The sequence below is a fragment of the Crocodylus siamensis genome, chromosome 4 (assembly GCF_052110815.1).
Source record: "Crocodylus siamensis isolate JL-2025a chromosome 4, ASM5211081v1, whole genome shotgun sequence".
NCBI classification, from domain to species: Eukaryota; Metazoa; Chordata; order Crocodylia; family Crocodylidae; genus Crocodylus; species Crocodylus siamensis.
In genome coordinates, this window is record NC_143398.1 from 205,087,286 (window position 1) to 205,109,463 (window position 22,178).

The 22,178-nt window shown below is 39.8% G+C and overlaps 1 protein-coding gene across 2 annotated transcripts in view; it reads left to right on the forward strand.

Moving 5' to 3' along the window:
• The window catches only part of SLC25A12 (solute carrier family 25 member 12), an 84,767-nt gene extending 65,529 nt beyond the window's left edge, over window positions 1–19,238 (forward strand). For both annotated transcript variants that reach the window (XM_090045479.1, XM_090045480.1), the window contains 5 exons: window positions 13,639–13,779; window positions 16,013–16,151; window positions 17,587–17,745; window positions 17,909–17,999; window positions 18,616–19,238. In XM_090045479.1, the coding sequence (XP_089901605.1) occupies window positions 13,639–13,779; window positions 16,013–16,151; window positions 17,587–17,745; window positions 17,909–17,999; window positions 18,616–18,811 (726 nt within the window). In that variant the 3' untranslated portion in view covers window positions 18,812–19,238. The remainder of the gene's footprint in view (window positions 1–13,638; window positions 13,780–16,012; window positions 16,152–17,586; window positions 17,746–17,908; window positions 18,000–18,615) is intronic.
• Window positions 19,239–22,178: the final 2,940 nt, after the last annotated feature.

The following is a 22,178-nucleotide window of genomic DNA, read 5'->3' on the forward strand; positions in this document are numbered from 1 at the left end:
GCTGCAACGGTGGGGCAGATGGAGTGTCCCACAGGAGTGTGGTGGGGGGCCCCCACGTGTGGACCAGAAGTACTTTCTTGTCCTGATTGGCCATGGAGGCACCAGTTGCTGGGGTGGGGGAGGAGGTCCCCCACGTGCTCCCTGGCAGACCCGGAAGTGGACCGGAAGTGTTTCTGGTCCACTTCTGGGTCCACTGCTGAGTGCACTGGGCCCCCACCCCCGCTCCTGTGGCACGCTCCATTTGCCGCAGTATCAAAGAATTCATGAGCTGCCTGCTACCTTGAAGTACGTAGAAAAAACATTTAAAGCTGCGTCTGTTTGAATCATTGAATCTTTCCGAATCTCTCTGAATTGATTCCAAGGGTTCTGATTCAATTCGGAGAGATTAAAGGGTCTCCTGATTCAGTATGAATTTAGAGATCCAGCCGCCGAATTGGGCTGAATCTCCACTGAATTGAATCGGCAACTGAGGATTTGCACAGCCCTAATATGCAGACAGGGTCTTTTGGGTAAATGTGATATCTTTTATTAGACCAACCAAATAGTTGGAAAATATTCTTTGCAAGCTTTCAGGCACAACGCCCTTCTTCAGGCATAAGGAGAGTCTGATGGTGTTTTGTATTCTCCTGGATGGAATAGAAGCCAATATACAAAATGCAGGTCTGTGAAAATGCAAATGTGTGGTAGTGAGGATCAGAGAATATGAGAAAACAACAGATGTGAGACAGGTGTGGGGGGTGGAAAGGGAGGACTGTTGACCTGGTGATAGAAAGTAGCTGGTAAAGATGGAAATAGGTTACCTGGGGTTCTCAGATGGCAGGCAGGTTATAATGTGCCATAAATCCAATGTCTATAGTTAGTCTATAATTTTTTGTATCTAGTAGATTTATGAAATAAAGTTTGTAGACTCGTCTACAAAAGGTGTTTTCTGAGGATTAGAACAAGGAGATTGCAGAGAGAGAGTAGTTGTCTTGTGAGAAGTGTGCACCCACAGGTAATGCAGTATTTTTGTCTTTAATAAATTTTTGGTGTGTGTTCATTCTGGTGCTCAGTTGTTGTTTGGTTTCACCTGCATATTTTCCATCAGGGCATTTTGTGCACTGGATGAGATGCATTACATTTCTGGAGGTGCAGCTGTAAGATCTAGGAATGATGATGGTTCTGTTGTGGGGTGTGGTTATTGTGGGAGTGGAGGAGATATGTTGGCAGGTTTTACATTTCTTGTCCTAGCATAGTATGGATCCGTTTGGTGTGCTTTGGGCCATAGGAATTTTGCTTCTGGTGATGGGGTTGGCCAGGTTCGGTGCTTGTTGAAAGGCTAGGATAAGTGGTTCTGGAAAGATCTCTTTAAGAATTGGGTCATCTTCTGGTATGTGTTGCAATTGTTTGAGGATTTTCTGCATAGGTTCCAGGGATGGTATGTCATAACTAATGGTATGTGATTTGTGGGGATTTTCTGTTTGTACTACAGCAGTTCTTTATGTGGTATCAGGGTGGCTCTTTTAAAAAGTGTGATCCATCTTTAGGTCTGTACTGAGTTGTAATCTTGCTCTTGTAGATACATAAGGCAGACTTGTATGCCATCCTGGTGTGGGATGTTGGTATATAAGCTGGTAACATCCAGGGTGGCTAGGAGGGTATTGCTGGGAAGGTAGTCTGTTTTTGTTTTTGTAGAAAGTCTGTTGTCTTGGACAAAACTCGCTCTTTGGGTGACAAGAGGTTTTAGGATTGATTTGATGAACCCTGATGTTTCCTCAGTTAGGGGTCCATAGTTGGATATTATAGGTCTACTTTTGTTCCCTTGTTTGTGGATTTTAGGGAGCATGTAAAGTGTCCCTGAATTGGGTGGTGGGGGGGATCAAATTCTGTAGTTTTTCTTGTAATTCAGATGGAAATGATTTGATGGTGGTTTTGAGTTTTAGGTTGAAAAGCAGAGTTGAATCTTCCTCTAGTTTTTCATAGTAGGTCATATGAGAGACTTGTCTGTTGGCTTCTTTTATGTGGTCTTCACAGTTAAAGATAACTGTAGCTTCTCCTTTATCTTCTGGTTTTATTACTATTTGGTGGTTGGATCTTAGAGATTCTACAGCCTTTCTCTGTGAGAGGGAGAGGTTATGGTGGTGTTTGTTGATTATTTCATTGTTCATTCTTTCCCTGAAGCAGTCAGCATAGTGGTCGAGATTTGAATGTTGTCCACTGTGACGTGTCCGAGCTGGTGTTTTAAGTTAATCTTTTTCCTGATGTTGTCGAAGGATGAACTGCGTTCTTTTCTACACTAAGATTCCATGTAGTCCTACGGATGTTTTCTACTTAGGAATACAGATTGAAGAAGATCTTTTCACTTTCTGGTATCTGTCTAGATGTTAGTTTATTGTGCAAAGTATCATCAAATGTTTCTCTTATGAGCAGTTACCCTAACTACCGTGTTTCAGTACTTCAGTTCAGTGTGGGTCCAGGCCCTGGTTTTCTCAGTAAAAGGTGCTCTCCCGGGAACTCTCTTTCTGAGGTGCATCCATCCGTCACTGCTGCTTTCAAGACACAGTGTACATCTCACTTTGTTTTTAGCTTATTTTTGCCCATTTTGGGGAATCCTATGTTTCCTTTTTCTCCCCTCTTCTGTTAACTTGTAGTAATCAAAGTGTTGATTATTACGAAGGGTTGTCTGTGTTACTATTGTATTCTCTTCCATACTATTTCTATTTTCAGGCTATGCATTTGAGCTGGTTCATTCATTTTAAAGTATTATAATTTGTCTCTTATTGTTTGATACTTACATGCTTAGTTTAAGTGATTCATAAATTAAATATTTAATGGAATTCTAGGGTACTAAGTAGCATTGCAGTTATCAGTGCTGCTGCTCCTTAGTAGTATGTGGTTTACATTCAAATGGCAACGTAAGCATCAGGCTGTAGAATAAAATATCATCTATGAAACAAGTTTCATACATGTGAGCTGGAATCTTCCAAATAACAGCATTCATTGTGGGGTTCACATGCATCCTGTGCTCTTTCATCTTGCCATGCAAGGGTGGAGTGACTGCAACCCTTCATCAGCTTCCCCATACTGCTCAGAGAAGCAAGATGGAAGCAGACTGACACTTCTAGGGTTTCAAAATCAGTATTTCTTTGAAGAGCTTCTTCTTTTCACTCAGTGTTTTGCTTATGACTTTTTACAAATTAGGCTGTTACAAAAAAAGAGAAAAGGATGTTGAGTAGCTGCTTCTTGTCAACCTCCTTCACTGCATACCAGGCTCCCTCCCAGAGGCAGCCAGTTCTGACAGGCATATCAAGTTCTACATAAAGGCCATTTCAGAGCTGACCTTTGGAAATAATTTATCTTTTTTTTTACTGGGGATGGTGAAAGAAGACAACCAACAATTGGTGCAAGACATTACCAGTACCTGTCCACAGCACATTTCATTCCTTCCCTCAAGTACACCCTCATTCCCTATCCCTTTCTCATGAGAGCCTATTACAAAAGAAATGGCCTTTGTTGACTTGTGTGGGGGTCATGGAGGAAGCCCTGTAGTAATAGAGAGAAAAAGATTCCTACTCTTTCTATTTTATTTAAAGAAGAATAAGAGAGCTTATCTTAGAGCTGAACAAATGCCAAACATGTTCACATTCTCAGAATGATAACTCTTGCCTCCACCTTTCACTTACTTTGGTTTGAGGCCCAGTTTGTGACTCGTATTTGTAGGATATATGCTTTTACATCACCATTTAGCTAGTCAGTGGGAAATAAATGACATATTTGGTAGGGCCAAATCATTACCACTACGAAGTACTACCATACAGGCTATTCACAGCCCTGAGAGTCTTTATGGAGTATCTTGCTGTGATAGTAGCATACCTCAGAAAAACGATATTCACATCTGTATCTAGATTGGCTGAGCAGGAGCAGATCATATGAGGGTACTCTGCCAGAGTTTAAGTGTGCTCTTTTTATATTCACCCCATTTGCCCCCCCCCCCTTAAACTACAAGTAATAGTCATGTATCCTACCATAGACAGTAGAGTTCATAGGGTTTAGGACAGATTTCATAACAAAGGTCTTAGTCACCAGAAGACAGACTCTTGTTTCTGCATTTTCACTATGCTACATAACAAAGGCACCCAGCTACAGCTGTACTGATTTGCAGATATATACATCAGGCCCCCAGTCTGTATCTGGCCCCTGAGGAATTAACCTGCAACACTTGGGCTCCCTCTCCCTCTTCCAGCTTCCCCTAGGTGCCCCTGCCCCTGGAGCATGGCAGCAGGGCCAAGAGAGGCCATTAGAAGGGGGAGACTCAGACCTTGCACAGCATGGTGCATCACAGGGCTGTCAGCACAATACATTGGGCTTGAGCATCCTATGTGACATGGTGGGGTGGCATGTGGTATGGCATGGCATGGTGTTCAGAGCATGGGGGTGTTGCCACACTGTAGCGTGTGTTGGGGGATACCAAGTATAGTGCAGCAACATAACCCATAGAGCATTCAGATTGTAAGGCAGCCCCCTGCCACTCAGGAGTTGGACAGCCCCTGTATATCTATACACATTGTCATGCTGCTTGCCAGGCTTTATGAGAAGAAATGGCAACTCTGGTTTCATAGATTTCATAGACAGTAGGGCTGGAAGGGACCTTGGCAGATCATAGAGTCCAGCCCCCTGCCCAAAGGGCAGGAAGTCAGCTGGGGTGATAAGATCCCAGCAAGATAAGCATCCAATTTACTCTTGAAGGTATTCAGTGTAGGTGCTTGAACCACCTCCGATGGCAGGCTGTTCTAGACCTTGAGGGCTCGGACAGTAAAGAATTTCTTCCTTATGTCCAACCTGAAACAGTTTAGGTGAGTGTACTTCCCTGCAGGGCGTACAGTGAAAAAGAAGAAGAAAGTCCTAATTACCACCTCATGTCCTTTCAGTGCTGAACTGGTGATTTCATCCTGATAATGTCCAAAACAAACCAAACAAATCCCTCACCACCAGTCAGGCTCCTGTATTTCCTAGACTTGTTTTCACAAGATCAGATTTAAGTATTCATCATCCATCATCTTACTATCAGATCAGTTTTTCTGGTATCCATTGCTTCAGTGTTCAAGTGAGCTTCTATCACTCATTACCAATAAGGGCAAATGGCATTGAGACCTCATTCCTGAAGTGGTTTCAGTATGCCATTTAATGTAATCAAGTGATCAGTGTCTTTCCTAAAATCATGTTCTACATGATGGAAGACTGAACTAGGTACTCTGGACATATCCAGAGCTGTGTGAAAACTGATTAAAATAAATTTTGGGACCGTTTACACCTTATTTTTGTGACAACATTCAAGATTCAGACTATTTCACTGCAAAGACTGTCAAAATAGATAATGCGTTCCTTCTCACTGTATCATATCATAGTATCATATCATAGTAGCTAGGGTCAGAAGGGACCTAAACAGATCATCAAGTCCGACCCCTTGCCTTGGGCAGGAGTGCATGCTGGGGTCATATGACCTCAGTCAGGTGTCTACCCAGCCTCCTCTTAAAGACCCCCAAGGTAGGAGCAAGCACCACTTCCCTTGGAAGTTGGTTCCAGATCCTAGCCACCCTAACCATAAAGTAATGCCTCCTGATGCCCGGTCTGAACCCGGTCAACTTGTGGCCATTATTCCTAGTTACCCCGTGTGGTGCCTGGGGGAACAGAGCATCTCCTATTCCCTGCTGATCCCCCCTGGTGAATTTGTAGACGGCCACCAGATCCCCCCTCAGCCTTCTCTTGTGGAGGCTGAATAGGTTCAGGCCCTCTAGTCCAAGGGTGGGCAAAATGCAGCCCAGCCTGCCAGGCCATTCTATCAGACCCGCGGGGCCCCTAAAAATTTAGAAAATTAATAGTTACCTGCCTCTGGCTGCCTGTCATGCAGACCTTGATGGCTTGCCAAAAGTCAGTAAGCGGCCCTCCTCCTGAAATAATTGCCCACCCCACTCTAGTCTCTCCTTGTAGGGCCTGCCCTGCTGCCCCCTGATCATGCGAGTGGCCCTCCTCTGGACCCTCTCCATGCTAGTCGCATCTCTCTTGAAGTGCAGCGTCCAGAACTGGACGCAGTACTCCAACTGCAGCCTGACAAATGTTGCATGCAGGGGGAGGATCACCTCCCTGTGTTTCCAACTGGCCAGCCTGCTTCTCCCACTTACTCTCATAGCTCTCTCCACTAAACATCAAACTGTTTTTGATCTGTTTCTAAATGTGCCCGTAGTTTTTCAAATCTGCAGGGCAGCTACATGGATCCATAGCTCATGCTTGTCAAGGATTATGCTCTAGACTGGGCTGTTGGATCAGATCCCAAATTTGGGAGACCAGTCCTCCAGTTGCTACTTAACATTGCTAAGAAGCTTTTCTCACCCTTCTGAGCAGATGTTATTTACAAATTGCTGACAGTGGAATCCTCACTGAAGCACATTTGAAGAAAGAATGCCAACTTTTTGTACAGCCACTGTAGTTCTGTGAGATGTTGTGGTTAGCATGGCTTTTATCATCACACTGTATTTCTGTTTTGGAGTGCTTATGTACCACTTAATCGGAGTTACAAAGGACCATGGGGAGGGTTGTGGCCATCCTGTCCTTTGCATTCCTTGTTTAGGAGTACAGAGTATATTCATAGCATGAACATTGAAATGCAGAAGATGGGCACATGTGCTCCTGTTGTGGGATCATACTAATGACAACTTTTAAAACAAACACATGTATTGTAAGTACTTGTTTTCTCTTCATTTGGCAAGATTGCATATTTGATGACTAAAGCAATATATATCTCTGTGGCATATAAATGATATGTTAAAAACTTGTACAGTCTTTCAAAACATTCTGTGATTTTTTTAAAACTGTAGTTTGTGTCATACAGGAAACTGGTTTTCTTTCAGAATTATAATTTTTTACTCCAAAAAAAAAAAAAAAAAAGAAAGAAAAATTGATACCTAATCTGAACACTTTGGCTGTGTCCAGACAAGGGCAGATGTTTGGTTCCCCAGGGAGAAGTACTTACACCTGGGGAACACCCATGCCACACATGCTTTGGCACGTGGCAGGTCACGCAGGAGGTGGTAGGGGAGGATGGGGCTAGCACTGGGCTGGCCCCTGCAGCCTTACCTGGAGTCCTGCGGGCCTCTTGGGGCTGCAGCAGCAGCAATCCATGGATATCCAGGGGGCAAAAAAACCCAGAGCAGCGCATGCACAGGCAGTGCACCCTTGCAGTGTGGAGAGCACTGAACTGTGCGGTATGTGGCGCTGCAGATGTGTTTGTGGCGCCACATACTGCATGGCTGCACTCATCTGGACACACCCTTTGGTACTTCTGTTTCTAAAAAGAATTTTTAATATTTTCATGTTTTTAGTGCATCTCATTCTGTCTTACCTGGTAAATAGACATTTATCAACAATTATATATATGGGGAAAAAAGGAAACTAAAATATTTTGTTATTTTTAACTAACAAAAGGTAATAGATGAAATATAGAATTTGAGCTGTCAGGCCATATTCATCTCATGCTTTTGTACATTTTGTAGAAACATTTTTTCCCAAGCTCTTCCAACAGACCATGTGAAGAGCAAATTCAGCTGAAAACATTTTTTGATGATGTGTATTTCTAGTGCAGGCCTAAATGTGGACAGGGGCCTAATGTTTTGTAATATTCAGGAGGCTTCCATTAGGTGTGTAAAAGAAAGAGAAAAGAAAAGAAAAGAAAGTCCTGCCTTTGGACTGGGAAATGGTATTGATGTTTTTAAAAAAATCAGATTTAGAGACTGTTGTCTTATTTTTAGGTGTTTGTATGGGAAGTTAGTTTTGAGCCAGGATGTGGCTCTTCCAAGTAGAAAGTAAACAAGGGCTTGGAGCAGGCCTTCTCTCCCTTTGTAACATATGCCTCTTGGGTGGAATTGGAAAGGGCAAGAGGTCCCATGTTGAAGGGTCCTTTGTGTATTTCCTTCAGCCTTTGGCATGTCATGAGGCGTTTGCTGTGGGATCTCAAGCTGTATCTTTTCTCTCATAACCTTTGCTGTCAGTTTCAGTTCCTTTATTTGCTCCTTGTGGAGTTATTTTACATGACATTAAGGTTAAGTAGAAACTTTTGAATATTGGTATATCTGATATATATGAATAACTTCCATTCAGAAATTAATTTGTTTCAAATGCTTTTTAATGCCTATAGTTATTTACGTGTAAAGGGATTTTTAACAGGAAAAAATAAAGCAATCTGTAATATTAGTACTCAAATATTCTTTGAAAAAGCATTTATATGTGTGTGCATGTGTGTGTAAAAATATATATATGTATATATATATGAATATGTGTGTGTGTATATATATGGACAAGCAGAATCTAGTTCATTTGAAGAAGAAAATTTATTAATATTTCATGCAATTTTGGCATAATTTTTGCATTAGATGTTTTTATAGAAGCATATAAAGACTTATATAGGAGGTCCTGCACTTGTTCAGCATCTGTGTTAGTGGTTCCAAATGGATGATGATTATTGTATTTGTCAGATAAATTCAACCTTTGTGCAATGTGCAGTAGATAACTAAGAAGTGTCTAAAATGTAGTAGTTTGGGAAGATCCATGAAGTAGTGGTATTTGAAAGAATTTTCATATTCAATCAACCTCCCACCTTTAGATAGAAAATTTCTTAGCGTCACTCCTTACTTGGAGGCATGTTATACTGTGACTGTGCTTCTGAGGGCAAGTATGTAGCAGGAGGGAACAGTGATTCCAAACAGGAATTTGAATGTGATATTAAAGTTCTAAGAGGCGATGGTAAGTGAAGTGATCAAAATATTTATGGCAATGTGATCGTATAGTAAAGACAAAGCATTTGTATTTCTTAAATTTTTGCATTAAATGATAATTTTTCATTGTGAGAGTTTAAAGTTCTAATACAATATTTCCTTTTGTTAAAACCTGATAATGCTGCTCTGCATCCTCTTCAGGGCTGTTCTCTTTATCTCACATAATCTCTCTTCTCCCATCTGCCATTTGCTTGCTTCTCCTTATTCCTTCTCAAAACGATCTTTCCAACAGTGACTCCTGTTCATGTGACACACTTTAAAAACTTGGGAGGGAAAAGCTGAATATAGTATATACATGACAAAAACTAAGATGCCTTATACTATCCCTCTGTTTGCTGTAAGTGAACTTTTCTACCTTATATCCCTCTTAACCATCTATTCCTATGTTGCATATAGGGACGTGACAAGCAGTCCCACTGAATTCAATCAAATTATGCATGAGTAGTTTCTTATATTAAAAAAGTGTTTTTACTGCTCCAGGAACAAGTGTAGCACTGTGCAAAGAATTGAGCTGTTCTGTGAAATCAAGGTTTGGGAAGAGTGTTCTTAAAATAAATAAATAAACGCCAACATTTAAAATTTGGGCCTGGTGATGGTTATGTAAATTAGTGCAGAACTTCCCAAGTTTCCTTTGTGATACATGCTTGTATATAGAAAATCACATGTGCCAGTTGTTAACATGGGCTAGGTACAGACATTCAAAAAGCCTGAGGCAGAATTGATCTAAATTCCACGGTTTTCTGTAAGCATCGTAGTTTAGATCAGTAGTGAACACAACACATGTTCACCCTTTAGTGGGGGGAAGGGAGAACAAATCTTAGACCAGGTTCCACCATTTTTAAACAAGTCTGTGTGCCGAACTTCTGTTCTGTTCCAGGTATAGACCAGTTTTGTCTATAGTTTTGTTTAGAACTTCTGTTATAGATATAGACTGGTTTATGATCACTTATACTAGTAAAAGTGTAATGTCTGTACCTGGCCATGGTTGGTATGATCAATGCCACTTTTCAAAGGTGTTCTTCAAAGGTAACAGGAAAGCCAGAACACATCTGGGGGCTCTGCCAGCAGTTGTGTTTTATGTAGTTACCTGCTCAACAAAGGTATATTTTATATTTTTCATATAAAACTTAGTGTGGTGTGTCAAAATCCTGTTTCTCCAATTCTTTCCTTTCTGAAGTGGGCTGTCATTGGATTTTAGCAGAGACCTAGCCACTTATTTGTCTAAAAAGAGTGAATGTTAATTGCAGAAAGATTGGCTTTGTAGAAAATAGAAATGTTTATGAATTTGTCTGTTTGTTTCCATGGTGGGTGTCAGGCAATGAGGGATAGTTATTTTGCCTGCCCTGCAGGACATGCTAATTTGTAAGAGCTTAAAAATAAAAAACAATTTCACATGTATATAAATGCAATATGCACATTTAATGAGCTTACCAAATAATTGTCAAACTGAACAGACTTTCTAGTTGAACATCTAAATGTGTGGTAACTTAAAGCCTTATTTTTGTGATATATTTGAGGTTAGTGACAGCTTCCTGCCTAAGATTATTTCTGCCACATTTATTGAAATTAATTTAGAGAAGTCAAACTTTTCAAATTGGTTTGGTATTTAATACAATTTGGAAAAAAATTAGATTGTTAACAAATTTGCTGCCTGGCAATTTTACAAATCTTTAGATTGAAACTGAAATGTTCCTCCTTCAGCACAGCTGTGCACGCATGCACTTGTGTGTGTGTGCAGATGCACACACATGCATTCATACATGCACCTTTTTCAGTAGGGGGACAGGGGAGGAGACAGAAAGGAACCTGGCTCTGATGATTACTTTGGGTACTGTTGGTGTTTATGAATTGGGAGAATATGCTGTGTATGGTTCCAGTCAGAACTAGGGATTAAACTGAGGTAGCCTGTGGGGGGCTCAGTTTCTTGGTGGTTCCAGGAACTATTTCAAAATCTCTACTTTCATTTAGAAGAAAAGGGGGAAGGGTACCTAAAGAACTAGCTCCTTTGTTTGGGAGATGTCTTGAGAGGACAGTAAATCATGAATATGGTAAACAATAGAGCTACATGTATACACATAGGAAAGGTCCCTGTTTGGCTCAAGTTTTTCTTCCCTGAAGTATAATGGTGACTGTTTGAATGTCAGCATGGTTAATTACCAAGTTCAAACAGCCATCTATGCATTTTGTAGTTATGATCAGTGAAATTGCTGATGCTTGATGTTCCTCAATAGAACAGAGGGGGAAATTTATTCTCTAAATGTCCATGGGCTTTGCAGTGCCCATCCATCCCTGGTCTAAAATAACCTGGCTTTATCAGCTTCTGGGGCAAGCAGTAGAGTACACTTGTGTTTCCAGCCTTTGAAGGTAGGTAGGAAGATGAAGGTATAGACAGATACATCATAGAAAGGCCAGCTTGCACTTGACCTATTGCTTGGCAAAGAAGGCTGAGCTGGATGAACTGCATATTTGGGGTCAGGAATTTTAAAACCATTGGTGTTGGTGCTTTTCAGGAGAGAATATAGCAAGTTCTAGCGTTTTTTTCACTGTGCTTATAAAGAAGGAATTGCTTAAAAAGGCAGCTTCCTTTATAAAGGGTATTTTCCCTTCCTTGAATGAAGTTTTTGACAGGTTATGGTTAGTGTAAGAGAAGAGTTTAAGAGTTTTTATAAGGAGAGAAACATATTAATTGAATAAGATTGGACACGTTCTATGGCACGTTTTAAGTAAAATTTGTAAATAGTTTTAAATTAAAAAGTGGGGGGGAAGCTGGGATTTGGGGCAGGCATTTAAGTCAAGTTACCCATTTTGTGATTTACCATGTACTTTGCCAGAAGTGAAAGGCAGTACCTACAGCATACCAAAGAGAAGTCTAAACATGTCACTTTCAAGTGGGTTTACATGTTTCTGGAACTGAACTGTCAGGTTGAATATCTCTATTAAATATGAAATGCACCTCTCTGAAAGTCTCGGATTAAAATGCAGACTCTGTACAGCAGCTCATGCAGCAGTATGACTTGGGGAAATGTACAAGATAGTGCTTCAGCTTTGATAATACAAAACAAGTTGCCAGCTGTTAAATCTGTCAGGCCCAGGTCAGTGACATGCACAGTGCTAGTCTGTGTTTGTTTGTATCTTGTAACAGATTTGGAAGTGTTGGGAAAACTATTTTTTTTTCTTTCTGCTTAGAACAATTGAAAGCTTTTATATACACTCAAAGCATTCCACCAGTGATTTAAAATTACAAATACAAATTTAATTTTGCTCTCTCTTATATAGCAGCATCCCTAGATAAAAGGACATGTCATTGTTTTGTCTGATTGCTATGTCTTGAACCATTGTAATATAGCATAGAAAATAATACTTGCACAAATTTACTCTGCTTTTAGATCTTATGGCAACTAAAAGATCAATTTCTGAGCTTTTGCTGCATATTGTAAGCCTTATACTTATTCCCCTAACATTGATATGGTATTAAAATGTAAAGTCTCCCTTTCTAATGCCAGGTAACCTCTGGTTGCAAGATGGCTTGCTCTGATTCATGGAAGTTAGGAGCTGGAAGGGACCTCAGAGATCATCAGGTCCAGCTCCCTGCATTCAATGAGACTATCTTATTTCTTTATATGTATTTACAGCCAAACATTCATGTATATTATGACCAAGACTAGCATCTGATCTAGAGAAATGTTGATAGATTTTTGATGGTTACATGGCTGTTTCGAAAAAGGGATAACAGAGAGAAGCAGAAATGGAATTAATTATAGACAGACTATGGAAGTCTGATTTTGTTTTTAAATGCCAAACTTTGCAACTTTAAAAAACACAGGAGATGAGGACTTCAGGATAAAAGCAGGGGATGGGGACTTCATGCAAAGTTACAAGGGTGGGCGGATGAGAATAGGATGGAATTCAACACTGACGAGTGCAAAGTGATGCACCTGGGGAGGAACAACTGGCACCATACCTACAGGCTGGGGAACTCCCTTCTTGTCGGTACAGAGGCGGAAAAGGCTCTTGGAGTAATCATTGATGCCAAGATGAACATGGGCCGGCAGTGTGGGGATGCAGTCAGGAAGACTAACCGTACCTTGTCATGCATCCACAGATGCATCTCAAGCAGGTCCAAGGAGGTGATCCTCCCCCTCTGTGTGGCACTGGTCAGGCCGCAGCTGGAGTACTGCGTCCAGTTCTGGGCGCCGCACATCAAGAGGGATGTGGATAACATGGAGAGGGTCCAGAGGAGGGCCACTTGCATGATCAGGGGGCAGCAGGGCAGGCCCTACAAGGAGAGGCTACGGGACCTGAACCTGTTCAGCCTCCACAAGAGAAGGCTGAGGAGGGATCTAGTGACCTGTTACAAACTAGTCAGAGGGGATCAGCAGGCACTGGGGAAGTCCCTGTTCCCCCAAGTGCTACCAAGAGTAACCAGGAATAAGGGTCACAAGCTGGCAGAGGGTAGATTTAGGCTAGATATCAGGAAGCACTACTTCACGGTCAAGGCGGCTAGGATCTGGAACCAACTTCCAGGAGAAGTGGTGCTGGCTCCTACCCTGGGGGTCTTTAAGAGGAGGCTAGATGTACACATTGCTGGGGTCGTTTGACCCCAGAACTCTTTCCTGCCATGGCAGGGGCTCAGACTAGATGATCTACTCAGGTCCCTTCTGACCCTAGAAACTATGAAACTATGACAGGGTGTTACTGTTTTTGCTTATTCTTATATATGTCATAGAGCTTTATTCAATGAAGTGGAAGGTACTCAGCACCTTGCAGGAGTGGACCTTTAATGGCATGTTTGAGTGGGAGAATTTACTTGAAATTCTTTTCTCTGGTCTTTCAGGCAGGGGCATCACAAGTCATCTTCACTAATCCACTGGAGATTGTGAAGATTCGGTTGCAGGTAGCGGGAGAGATCACTACAGGGCCCAGAGTCAGTGCCCTTACTGTTCTAAAGGACTTGGGGATTTTTGGTCTTTATAAGGTATGTATTCCTACTCTGAGCACTCTCAGTAACTGCTTTTAATCCATTTTATGCTAAACTTAAAAACTATTGAAACAAAACCTTTGTTGAGAAACAAAGAAACCTTTTCAAATTTAAAAACAATCTCTTCCTGCCGAGCAGCCCCACAGTAGAAAACTGAAAAAAAACACATTTATATTAGTGGCAGTGGGATACATAAAAATACTCCCCCATTCCATCCTTTGGGCTTTTATACTAAGCTGCAGGGAGTCCTGTATTGGAGACCTGCTGGCTTCTGGCACGGATCATTTCATTTGGTGGGGTTTTGTGAAAAGTTTCTTTAGCTTTCCTTTTGTATTCGTCTTACATTTATTCTGAATCTCAGTTATCTCCATTGTTATCTCTGCAGCAGGGTACTCTCTTTGTCTTAATAATTTGACGACAGTGAAACAGTAGTAGAGTTTAGTAGGATTCGGATCTTTAAGAAGTTAAGTGGTGGGATTTGTCAATAATGAATTCCATTAAAAAAGCCCATACTGTACTGTACTTTAGTAGAATGCCAGTCAACAGATTCCTTCCCTGCAGGTATATTTACTACCATCATTACAGATCAGATGTAATGGAGCAGAAGCTATTAGTTTTCTTAAACAAGGAAGAGTATTTCTTTCTGTCCCTTTAGCCAGTGCAAGGGGTAATGTGTAAATTCAGCACCTGTCTGCAGCTGTGCACTTGCAACACATTGTTTTAGTTTTATGGAGCTATGATAATACTTTTTAAAAAAGTGTAAATTTACCTCCAGAGCTGCAGCTTTTATTCTGAATTCAGTGGATTACATTCACACAGCTATGAGGTTTTAAAGGTCATAGACGTTTTGATACATAGGACATTTTAGAGCAATTACCATTTTGTGCTTGGTGATTAAAAAGTTAAGCTTACTAAGAATTTGCCATTTTTTAAAATGCACAGTAACCCTAATGAGGTTATTTGGAATTCACTGCAATTAAAAAAGCAATCCAAATCTTAGTGAAGTAAATAACTGGATTGAACTAGTCAGAAACTGTGAAAAGTCAAGTTTCATACAAGCAACAGTGTCTCCAAAAAGCCATCTGCACCAGTGGGATCCCATAGATCCCATGCAGAAGACTGTTTCCTCCTGTGTATCACTCGGGAGGGGAAGCTAAGAAATGAGCCAGAGAAGATCTTATTGGATCTGCTTTTGCATATTCTTCCTCATGTTGGAAACGCAGAAGCACAGTGGCCATGTCTCTGTACAGCAGTATGGGTTACACCCCCTTGTGGGGGAGGAGAAAAGCTGTATGGGAATCACAGTTATTGACTGGCTCCAGATGAATGGTGGCAGCTGAAGTTGGAGGGACATGAGAGTGGCCAGTGCTGCTACAATGGAGCAAAAACCACAGAGCTTGGGAAATGCTGTTGCCAATGTGGACTGGAATGGTAGGCAGAAGAGACTGTTTCTATAGTAGCCAGGGCACGTCCTCAAAATTGGGGGAAGAGACTTTCCCACACAATTCAATTACTTATGTGTTGTACAGGAGGAATTATGTCACCCTGCATAAGATGAATAATCTAGGACTTAAAATGACGGTTGTTGACATGACATTGTAGTAGCAAATTGAGAACTATTACGGTGTGTTTAAACTCTACAGAAAAATATTTTACGTTGCTTGTAGACCTGTAAAAAACAAGTTTTATCCAAGAATGATTTCCATTCTTGGGCCAGAGAGTCATCCACATTCCCTGCATCAGCCAGGGTAAATCAGCAGAGAGCGGTATGAAGCCCTCCAGGCAGGACTTATGTAATGTGCCCAGGATCTTATGGAGTCATATAGCAAATGGCAAACAAAGGTCCTACCTCCCTTCCCTGATGTGGCAGGATGCTACTTTGTTGGCAGGCTGAGCACAAAGGGTTTATGAGGTTTTTACAAGTTAAGTTGATGTTTGTGAGAGGTGGAAAAAAGTATCTATCCAGCAACTGATGGCAGGCCTTAACTGAAGGCTGCTTAGTAAAATTAGATGTGAACACTGTTGCTGCTTTAGCAGAGATGGTTGAATGATTGAGGGTTTCTGTTTGGATGTTTAAATCTACATCCTTTATTCTGAGACATCGTTGCACCTGCTATGTACCAGGTAGGTCACCTAGAGTGACTTGGCTCAGGCAGGTTTCACTGTTTGCCAGATTTCAGTTGTAACCATATTTGCATAACTTGTTTGTACTGTTTTGTTTCTGTGCCAGGGTGCCAAAGCCTGTTTCCTCAGAGACATTCCCTTTTCTGGAATCTACTTTCCTGTTTATGCTCATAGTAAACTTTTGCTGGCTGATGAAAATGGCCATGTGGGTGGGTTGAGTCTCCTGGCAGCTGGTGCCATTGCAGGTAACTTTACTGTGTATGTTTTCTAGAAGTAACATTTTTCTTCTAATAGGCAATAATAAATATTCATTCTTCTGTCCCATATATGTGAAAGGTAATATACTATTGTATCTGACTTAATCTAAATTTGATCATTGTTATCCTTGGTGGGAGGTTGTGTAATTTTGATGAGAGCTAATTACATTTGCATAAATGTGGATAAACAGCGTAATGCAGCTCAGCAACTTGTAGTCACATTTGATCTATCTCAATGGGGTTTTACTTGTTACCAAGCTCTCTGACTTGAAGACTAATTTGAATCTTTGATGACTGTACACTGAAAGAAGGGCTAGGAAGAAAATGACTTGTCTAGTTTAGGGCTTCTGAACAATTTGAAGAAACTCTTACTTCAAAGGTCAGTCCCAAAAAAGGATTAAGGATGTCTTTCCTGGCTGGTAAGGAAATCTGTGGAGATAACATACCTTGTAATTAAAAATTCAGCTGAGGCTGAAAGCAAATGTTCGAATTCCAGGCAAAGGGATGTTTTAATTTTGGTAAGTGATTACAATTTAAATGAAAAAAATCATAAATATTCACAAATTGCCTCCAAGAGCAAACACAGTTCTCTGCCAAGAAGTGGGCATTACCTGTGCCTTCTCTTTTTCATTTGAATAAGAAATTAAGGACATTGCTGCTCTACCAGTGTCTCCCATTACTGCCAGTTGTTCCCATAGTGTCTGTCACAAATAGACTTTTGAAACATTTTCATTGTCAGTCTTTTTTTTTTAAGTGTCTTCTGTTTTACTAGTAAGATGGCCAAAAGCCATTTGGAACTGTAGAAAAAAAGGACTCTTAAATGATCACTGTGCATATTAACACATTTAAAAATGAATCGATGAAGGATTTAGAATGTTGTACCTGGGAGCTGTGCAGACTAGTTAATCAGCTATCTAGTTACAAAGTACTTTGTATGTCTGATAGTTCGATAGAACTATTAATATTAAAAAGCACAGTAATATTTGAGAGCACAACTAATTTATGTCAGGAAACTTTAATCCTTATTTTTATGAGTGTATGCAACTTGAACTATATGTAGAAAAACTTTTTTAAATAAAATGATTTGACATAATTGATAGTGAAACTTAAATGGGGGCAATAGAGAAAATTGTTCTGTTATTATCTTTGTCGAAGTTTTATAGTAATCTTGACTGCATTTGTACAGTGTTTTCTTTAGCACCCGTCTTGAAATTTAATTGAGATTTAGAAGAAACACAGCAGAATTGTGCTGTGCTTTGAATACTTTATATTAATACTAGAACATGTGTTAGTTTATGTGTTTTTTTTTAGGGCTTGATTTCTCAAAATATTACAGTTTGCAGTTTTATGTTCTTCAACACTATAAATGTTTTATATTTTACAAGATATTTTGTGCAAATTAAATGCTGTTTTCTTCTAAAAGGTGTTCCTGCTGCTTCCTTGGTAACCCCTGCTGATGTCATCAAGACAAGACTGCAAGTGGCAGCACGAGCTGGTCAGACAACATACAGTGGAGTTCTTGACTGTTTTGGGAAGATACTTAGAGAAGAAGGCCCTTCGGCTTTTTGGAAGGGAGCTGGAGGTAGGGAACTGACTTTATGTACTGGATCTTTCTCACTTGACTAGGGATTATTCATAACAATAAAGTTTTCGGGGGGGAGCTATAATTTTAGTTGCATACAAGTTGATTTTAAATGTTCACATTTTTCCCCTGCACTAATATTACTATCTTCAATATCGAACAGCTCGTGTATTCAGATCTTCTCCTCAGTTTGGTGTTACTTTAGTCACTTATGAACTTCTGCAGCGATGGTTCTATGTCGATTTTGGAGGGCTGTAAGTGCAAATGTTTGTTTTAAATATGCAAGCAGGGCCTGCCAAGTTCAATTTCTTAATCTCTAGAGAACTACATGGAAAGACTTTGTGGGAACCAATGGATTTTAAACTTAGTGGTTTTGATTAGCTGTAGTGCCAGAATTTTGCTTTAATAGTACCCTATGCAAAAAAAAAGGAAGAAAAGAAAACATGCTTTCATGTATTTTACTAATAACATCTTGGGCATTCATATTGAGAGAGCTTAAAAAGATTGAACTGATTTTACTTGTATATTATTACACTATCCCAGCAACATGAAATATAAGTTGTTTCAATGTTTTTAATGCATTAAATATAGCTGCTGCATTTGGGTTGCTAACCAAGTTGTTTTTTAAATCTCGTTCAAAATATTTTCCTTATTTTTATTTAAATATAAGATTTTTTTAAATATCAGAAGATATTTCTGTTGCTACTAGGTTTTGTAAGCCCTTTTAAAGTATCCAGAAATGAAATTTAGGCTTGATCTACTTGATCACAGCTGTTTAAAAGAAGCTATTATCAATTTTGCTATGTTGCTTAGTGTCTGTGTGAAAAACCTTTGTCAATCTACAATATTTCTATTTTTCTTCACAAACAGCAAGCCTTCTGGATCAGAACCTACACCAAAATCTCGAATCTCAGACCTTCCTCCTGCTAATCCTGACCACATAGGTGGATACAGACTTGCTACAGCTACATTTGCTGGCATAGAAAACAAGTTTGGCCTGTATCTTCCAAAATTCAAATCCTCTGGTGTTGCTTCAATTCAACTAAAAGTAGCGGCTGAATCCTGAGATGACTTTCTGCCTAGTAAAGTGGTGCAATGTGGAAAAAATATTCAAGAACAGTACCATAGCCATTCACTCAGCTGCATGTTGCTCTAGCTGACCTGAGAATTCAATTCAAATTACTCCTTTATGATATACAACATATGTTTATAAACTAGTCACTTGCACACAAGAAACAGAATGAAGCTTTATTTCTATGCATTGACCTTTTTTCTAACTGGTGGCATGAATTAGTAACCTAGATTTAGCTTTGCACAGCTTGCAGTTAATGTTACTGTACATATTGTACATCTTTGTACAGAGACATCATGGCATCTCTACACAATTACATTTATATAATGGGTATTGCAGTTCTAAATAGTTTGAAATGTACAGAATGTTTTGAAGGTGTTTTATTAAGAATCATGTGACAATAAAATGTATTTAAAAACTATTTAAAGTCAGTTAACTGATTTTTTTGTATTTTGTAGAAATAAGCCATCAAATATTTGTCAGCGTGAGCTGCAGATTTTTAGGAACAGAAAGAGACTGTTATGACCATAATCTAGTATATTTTTTCTTACAGAATTAGTCAAGGTTTTAAAACAGGTAAGTCAGATGCATAAAAATGCCAAACACTGACTCGAGTAATGTACAGGAACTGTATATGTTTGAGTTTGAGAAATATTTTAATTTTTGGAACCTATAGGTATATGCCTGTTGACACGGTGATATGGGGTTGGATATTTTATCTTATTGACATATTTATGAGTTGGTGATGTTTCTTATCTCTGGAATAGCGTGTTTAAAATGTAGTGAAAATATATATGTAGATTTTCTTGTGACCACTCTAATTTTTTTCTGTAAACTGTACTGAATAAGTTTCATGAATTCAGTGCAACTGGTTTACCCTTGCCATATTCTAACAAAATAATTGCCATGATATGTTGGTAGCTTGCCAAGCAAGTCCCCAAAGTCTCATACTTGTAATTAACTAATAAAAGGCCTTGGACAAAATCTCATCCTTGATGTAACTCTTGACCTCAGTGAAATTGCCTTGGGATAAATTTGACTCCCTGTATAGTTTAAGAAATTGATTATACAAGGGTTGATTGGTGAATATTCACATTCTGAATTCTGATCTAAGCTCTTGTTTAACAGGCACTGTATCCATTTTACTATGATTGTGCCTTACTGAACAAGGGTTTTATTTAATGTGCAGCATGAGAAATCCTACCCCTGCTGCCAGGGGGGTTAGCATCTGATGTGCAGCACTGTGTGAATGTATGCAGGCATCTTAGAATTCAGCCTTGTAGATTTACAGGCTGCTCTGTATTCTGCACAAGAGGTTCCTGTAGCTTTAGTAGAATGACTTCTGACAGCTGAGGGAGCCACAAGCCCTCCTGGCTTTGTGGGTTTGAAGTATTATAAGAATTAATCCATTTGGTTATACTTCTTTGAAGGAGAGCTACATTCTTTTTTGTTAGGATGAAAAATGAGTCTTCCCTCCCTCCTTCCCCCTAAAAGTTCTGCAAATCTTGATTTTCCAGAAAAATAAAATAGAGGCACTAGGCTACTTGCCAGAGGATGGGTGCTTTTGTTCTGGGATGATTTTACAGTGCTTGAAAAAATTATGTAGATCTTTTGCTTCAGGTAAATTAGCCAAATTAAAAGCACTTTCAAGCAGTGGGGCATTGGTTTCATGGGACTGCAGTTGCAAGTTCCAGCCATGTATTGGATATGCATGAATTCCAGTCATATTTATAATCTATTCTCCTATAGGAGAGGAGAGAGGAAACAGCACTGTCAGATTTCTTAGTCTGTTTAGATATTAGGAGGTGTAGGGCAGTAGTAAAATACCAACAGTATATTGATTAATTGATTGGTTGTTCTGTTCACTAGATATAAACAGAAGCACAACTAGTCACTACTTGATTCCTGGCAGCAATTTTAATTGAAAAGATTTGTCCATTTCAGAAGGCAGACATTGGCCAGGTAAGGACTGGAGGTTTCTATCCTTGCTTACACCTATCTTAGAAGTGCGGTATGACATACTCTTTGCTGAATTAAATACCTTGGGAGATCAATCTACTGTAAAAGCTTGGAGGATTAAAAGAATGAAGCAAACAGTCAGAATTGCTTTGGGTTTATTCCAGTTAATATTTTAATTCAGCTTAAAGTAGCTGAATGGCAATGGCTTTAACATATGAGAGAGGAGGGGGAGCTTGTTAAGAACTGAGTAGTAATGTCCAGCCATTGCAGGCTTTGTATCAAACAAGTACGCCCAAATCTTTCATGGGTGCTGCAATGCACTGTACTGAAAGTGTCATATGTTGCACAGTACTTAATGAGTTACAATCCAATTTTGAACAAAACTCCCCTTGACTTTAATAGAATTGTGTACATATAACAAGATGGTAATAGAGCTCCTAGTTCCCTTTTGTTGGTCAGAGAGAATTACCTGTTTAGGCAGTTTCCCCTGGGTATTGACTTCCTAGGCAGCTCACACTTAACATCTATATATTTTGTTCTGCTAAAGACAAATCCTTGAGGGGTTGAAAAATATTTGGTACCTACTGGCATTTAATCTTTGTCACAGCTTGTTGACTTGACTTGATCAAGGCCTTAGGAGTCTTTGCAATGGGAGATAGCATTTATATTTCTTCCAGTTCCAAAATAGTGATTGGACAGTGAGGCTCCCATGATGATCATTTACAGTATCTAACATCCCTGGCCCTAGTGTATTAGTATGTCCTTAACTCTGCAGATCTGGGCTGACAAAGAAATTCTGTGCGCACTTTCCTTAATACTTGAAGGTGTGTAGGTGGAAGTGCAAACTGTAGCTTGTTGGGAAGCATAGAATGGTTATAAATTGCTTGAAACTAGAGCTCCTTTTCTAAAAGTTTTCACAAATAAAACCTGACTGCACAGATGTAGATGCATGCCGGAGCCCAGCAAACTGTTCTTTTGTATAGAACTGTTGTCAAGAGCACACAGGAGGAGTAGGAACTCATTTATAGGGATTTTGAAAAATTAATTTAGAATTAAAATTAACTTGTTTTGAAGTGGGTGGGGAGCGAAAGGAAATCCTTCCAAGGAGGACCAGAATTAAGTTCTAGCAGAAGCTGCAAGTCTGAGCTCATTAAGAATTCTCATGCCTGAAGGGTAGAAATTATCACATGATGTGTCTGTGCTTTATATAGTTCCTGTGTTTCTCAGCTGAACAGATAGCAGCTATCATAAGGTTGGTGAAAATATACAGGGCAAATGTCAAATTGAACAGCATGACTTTGGATTGAAAATAGAGGGGGTACTTTTGACAAAGCAAACTGATGGAAGCCTTGGAGGCATTTCACTTTCAAACCTATTGAATGAGGATAACCTCCTGAAGCCA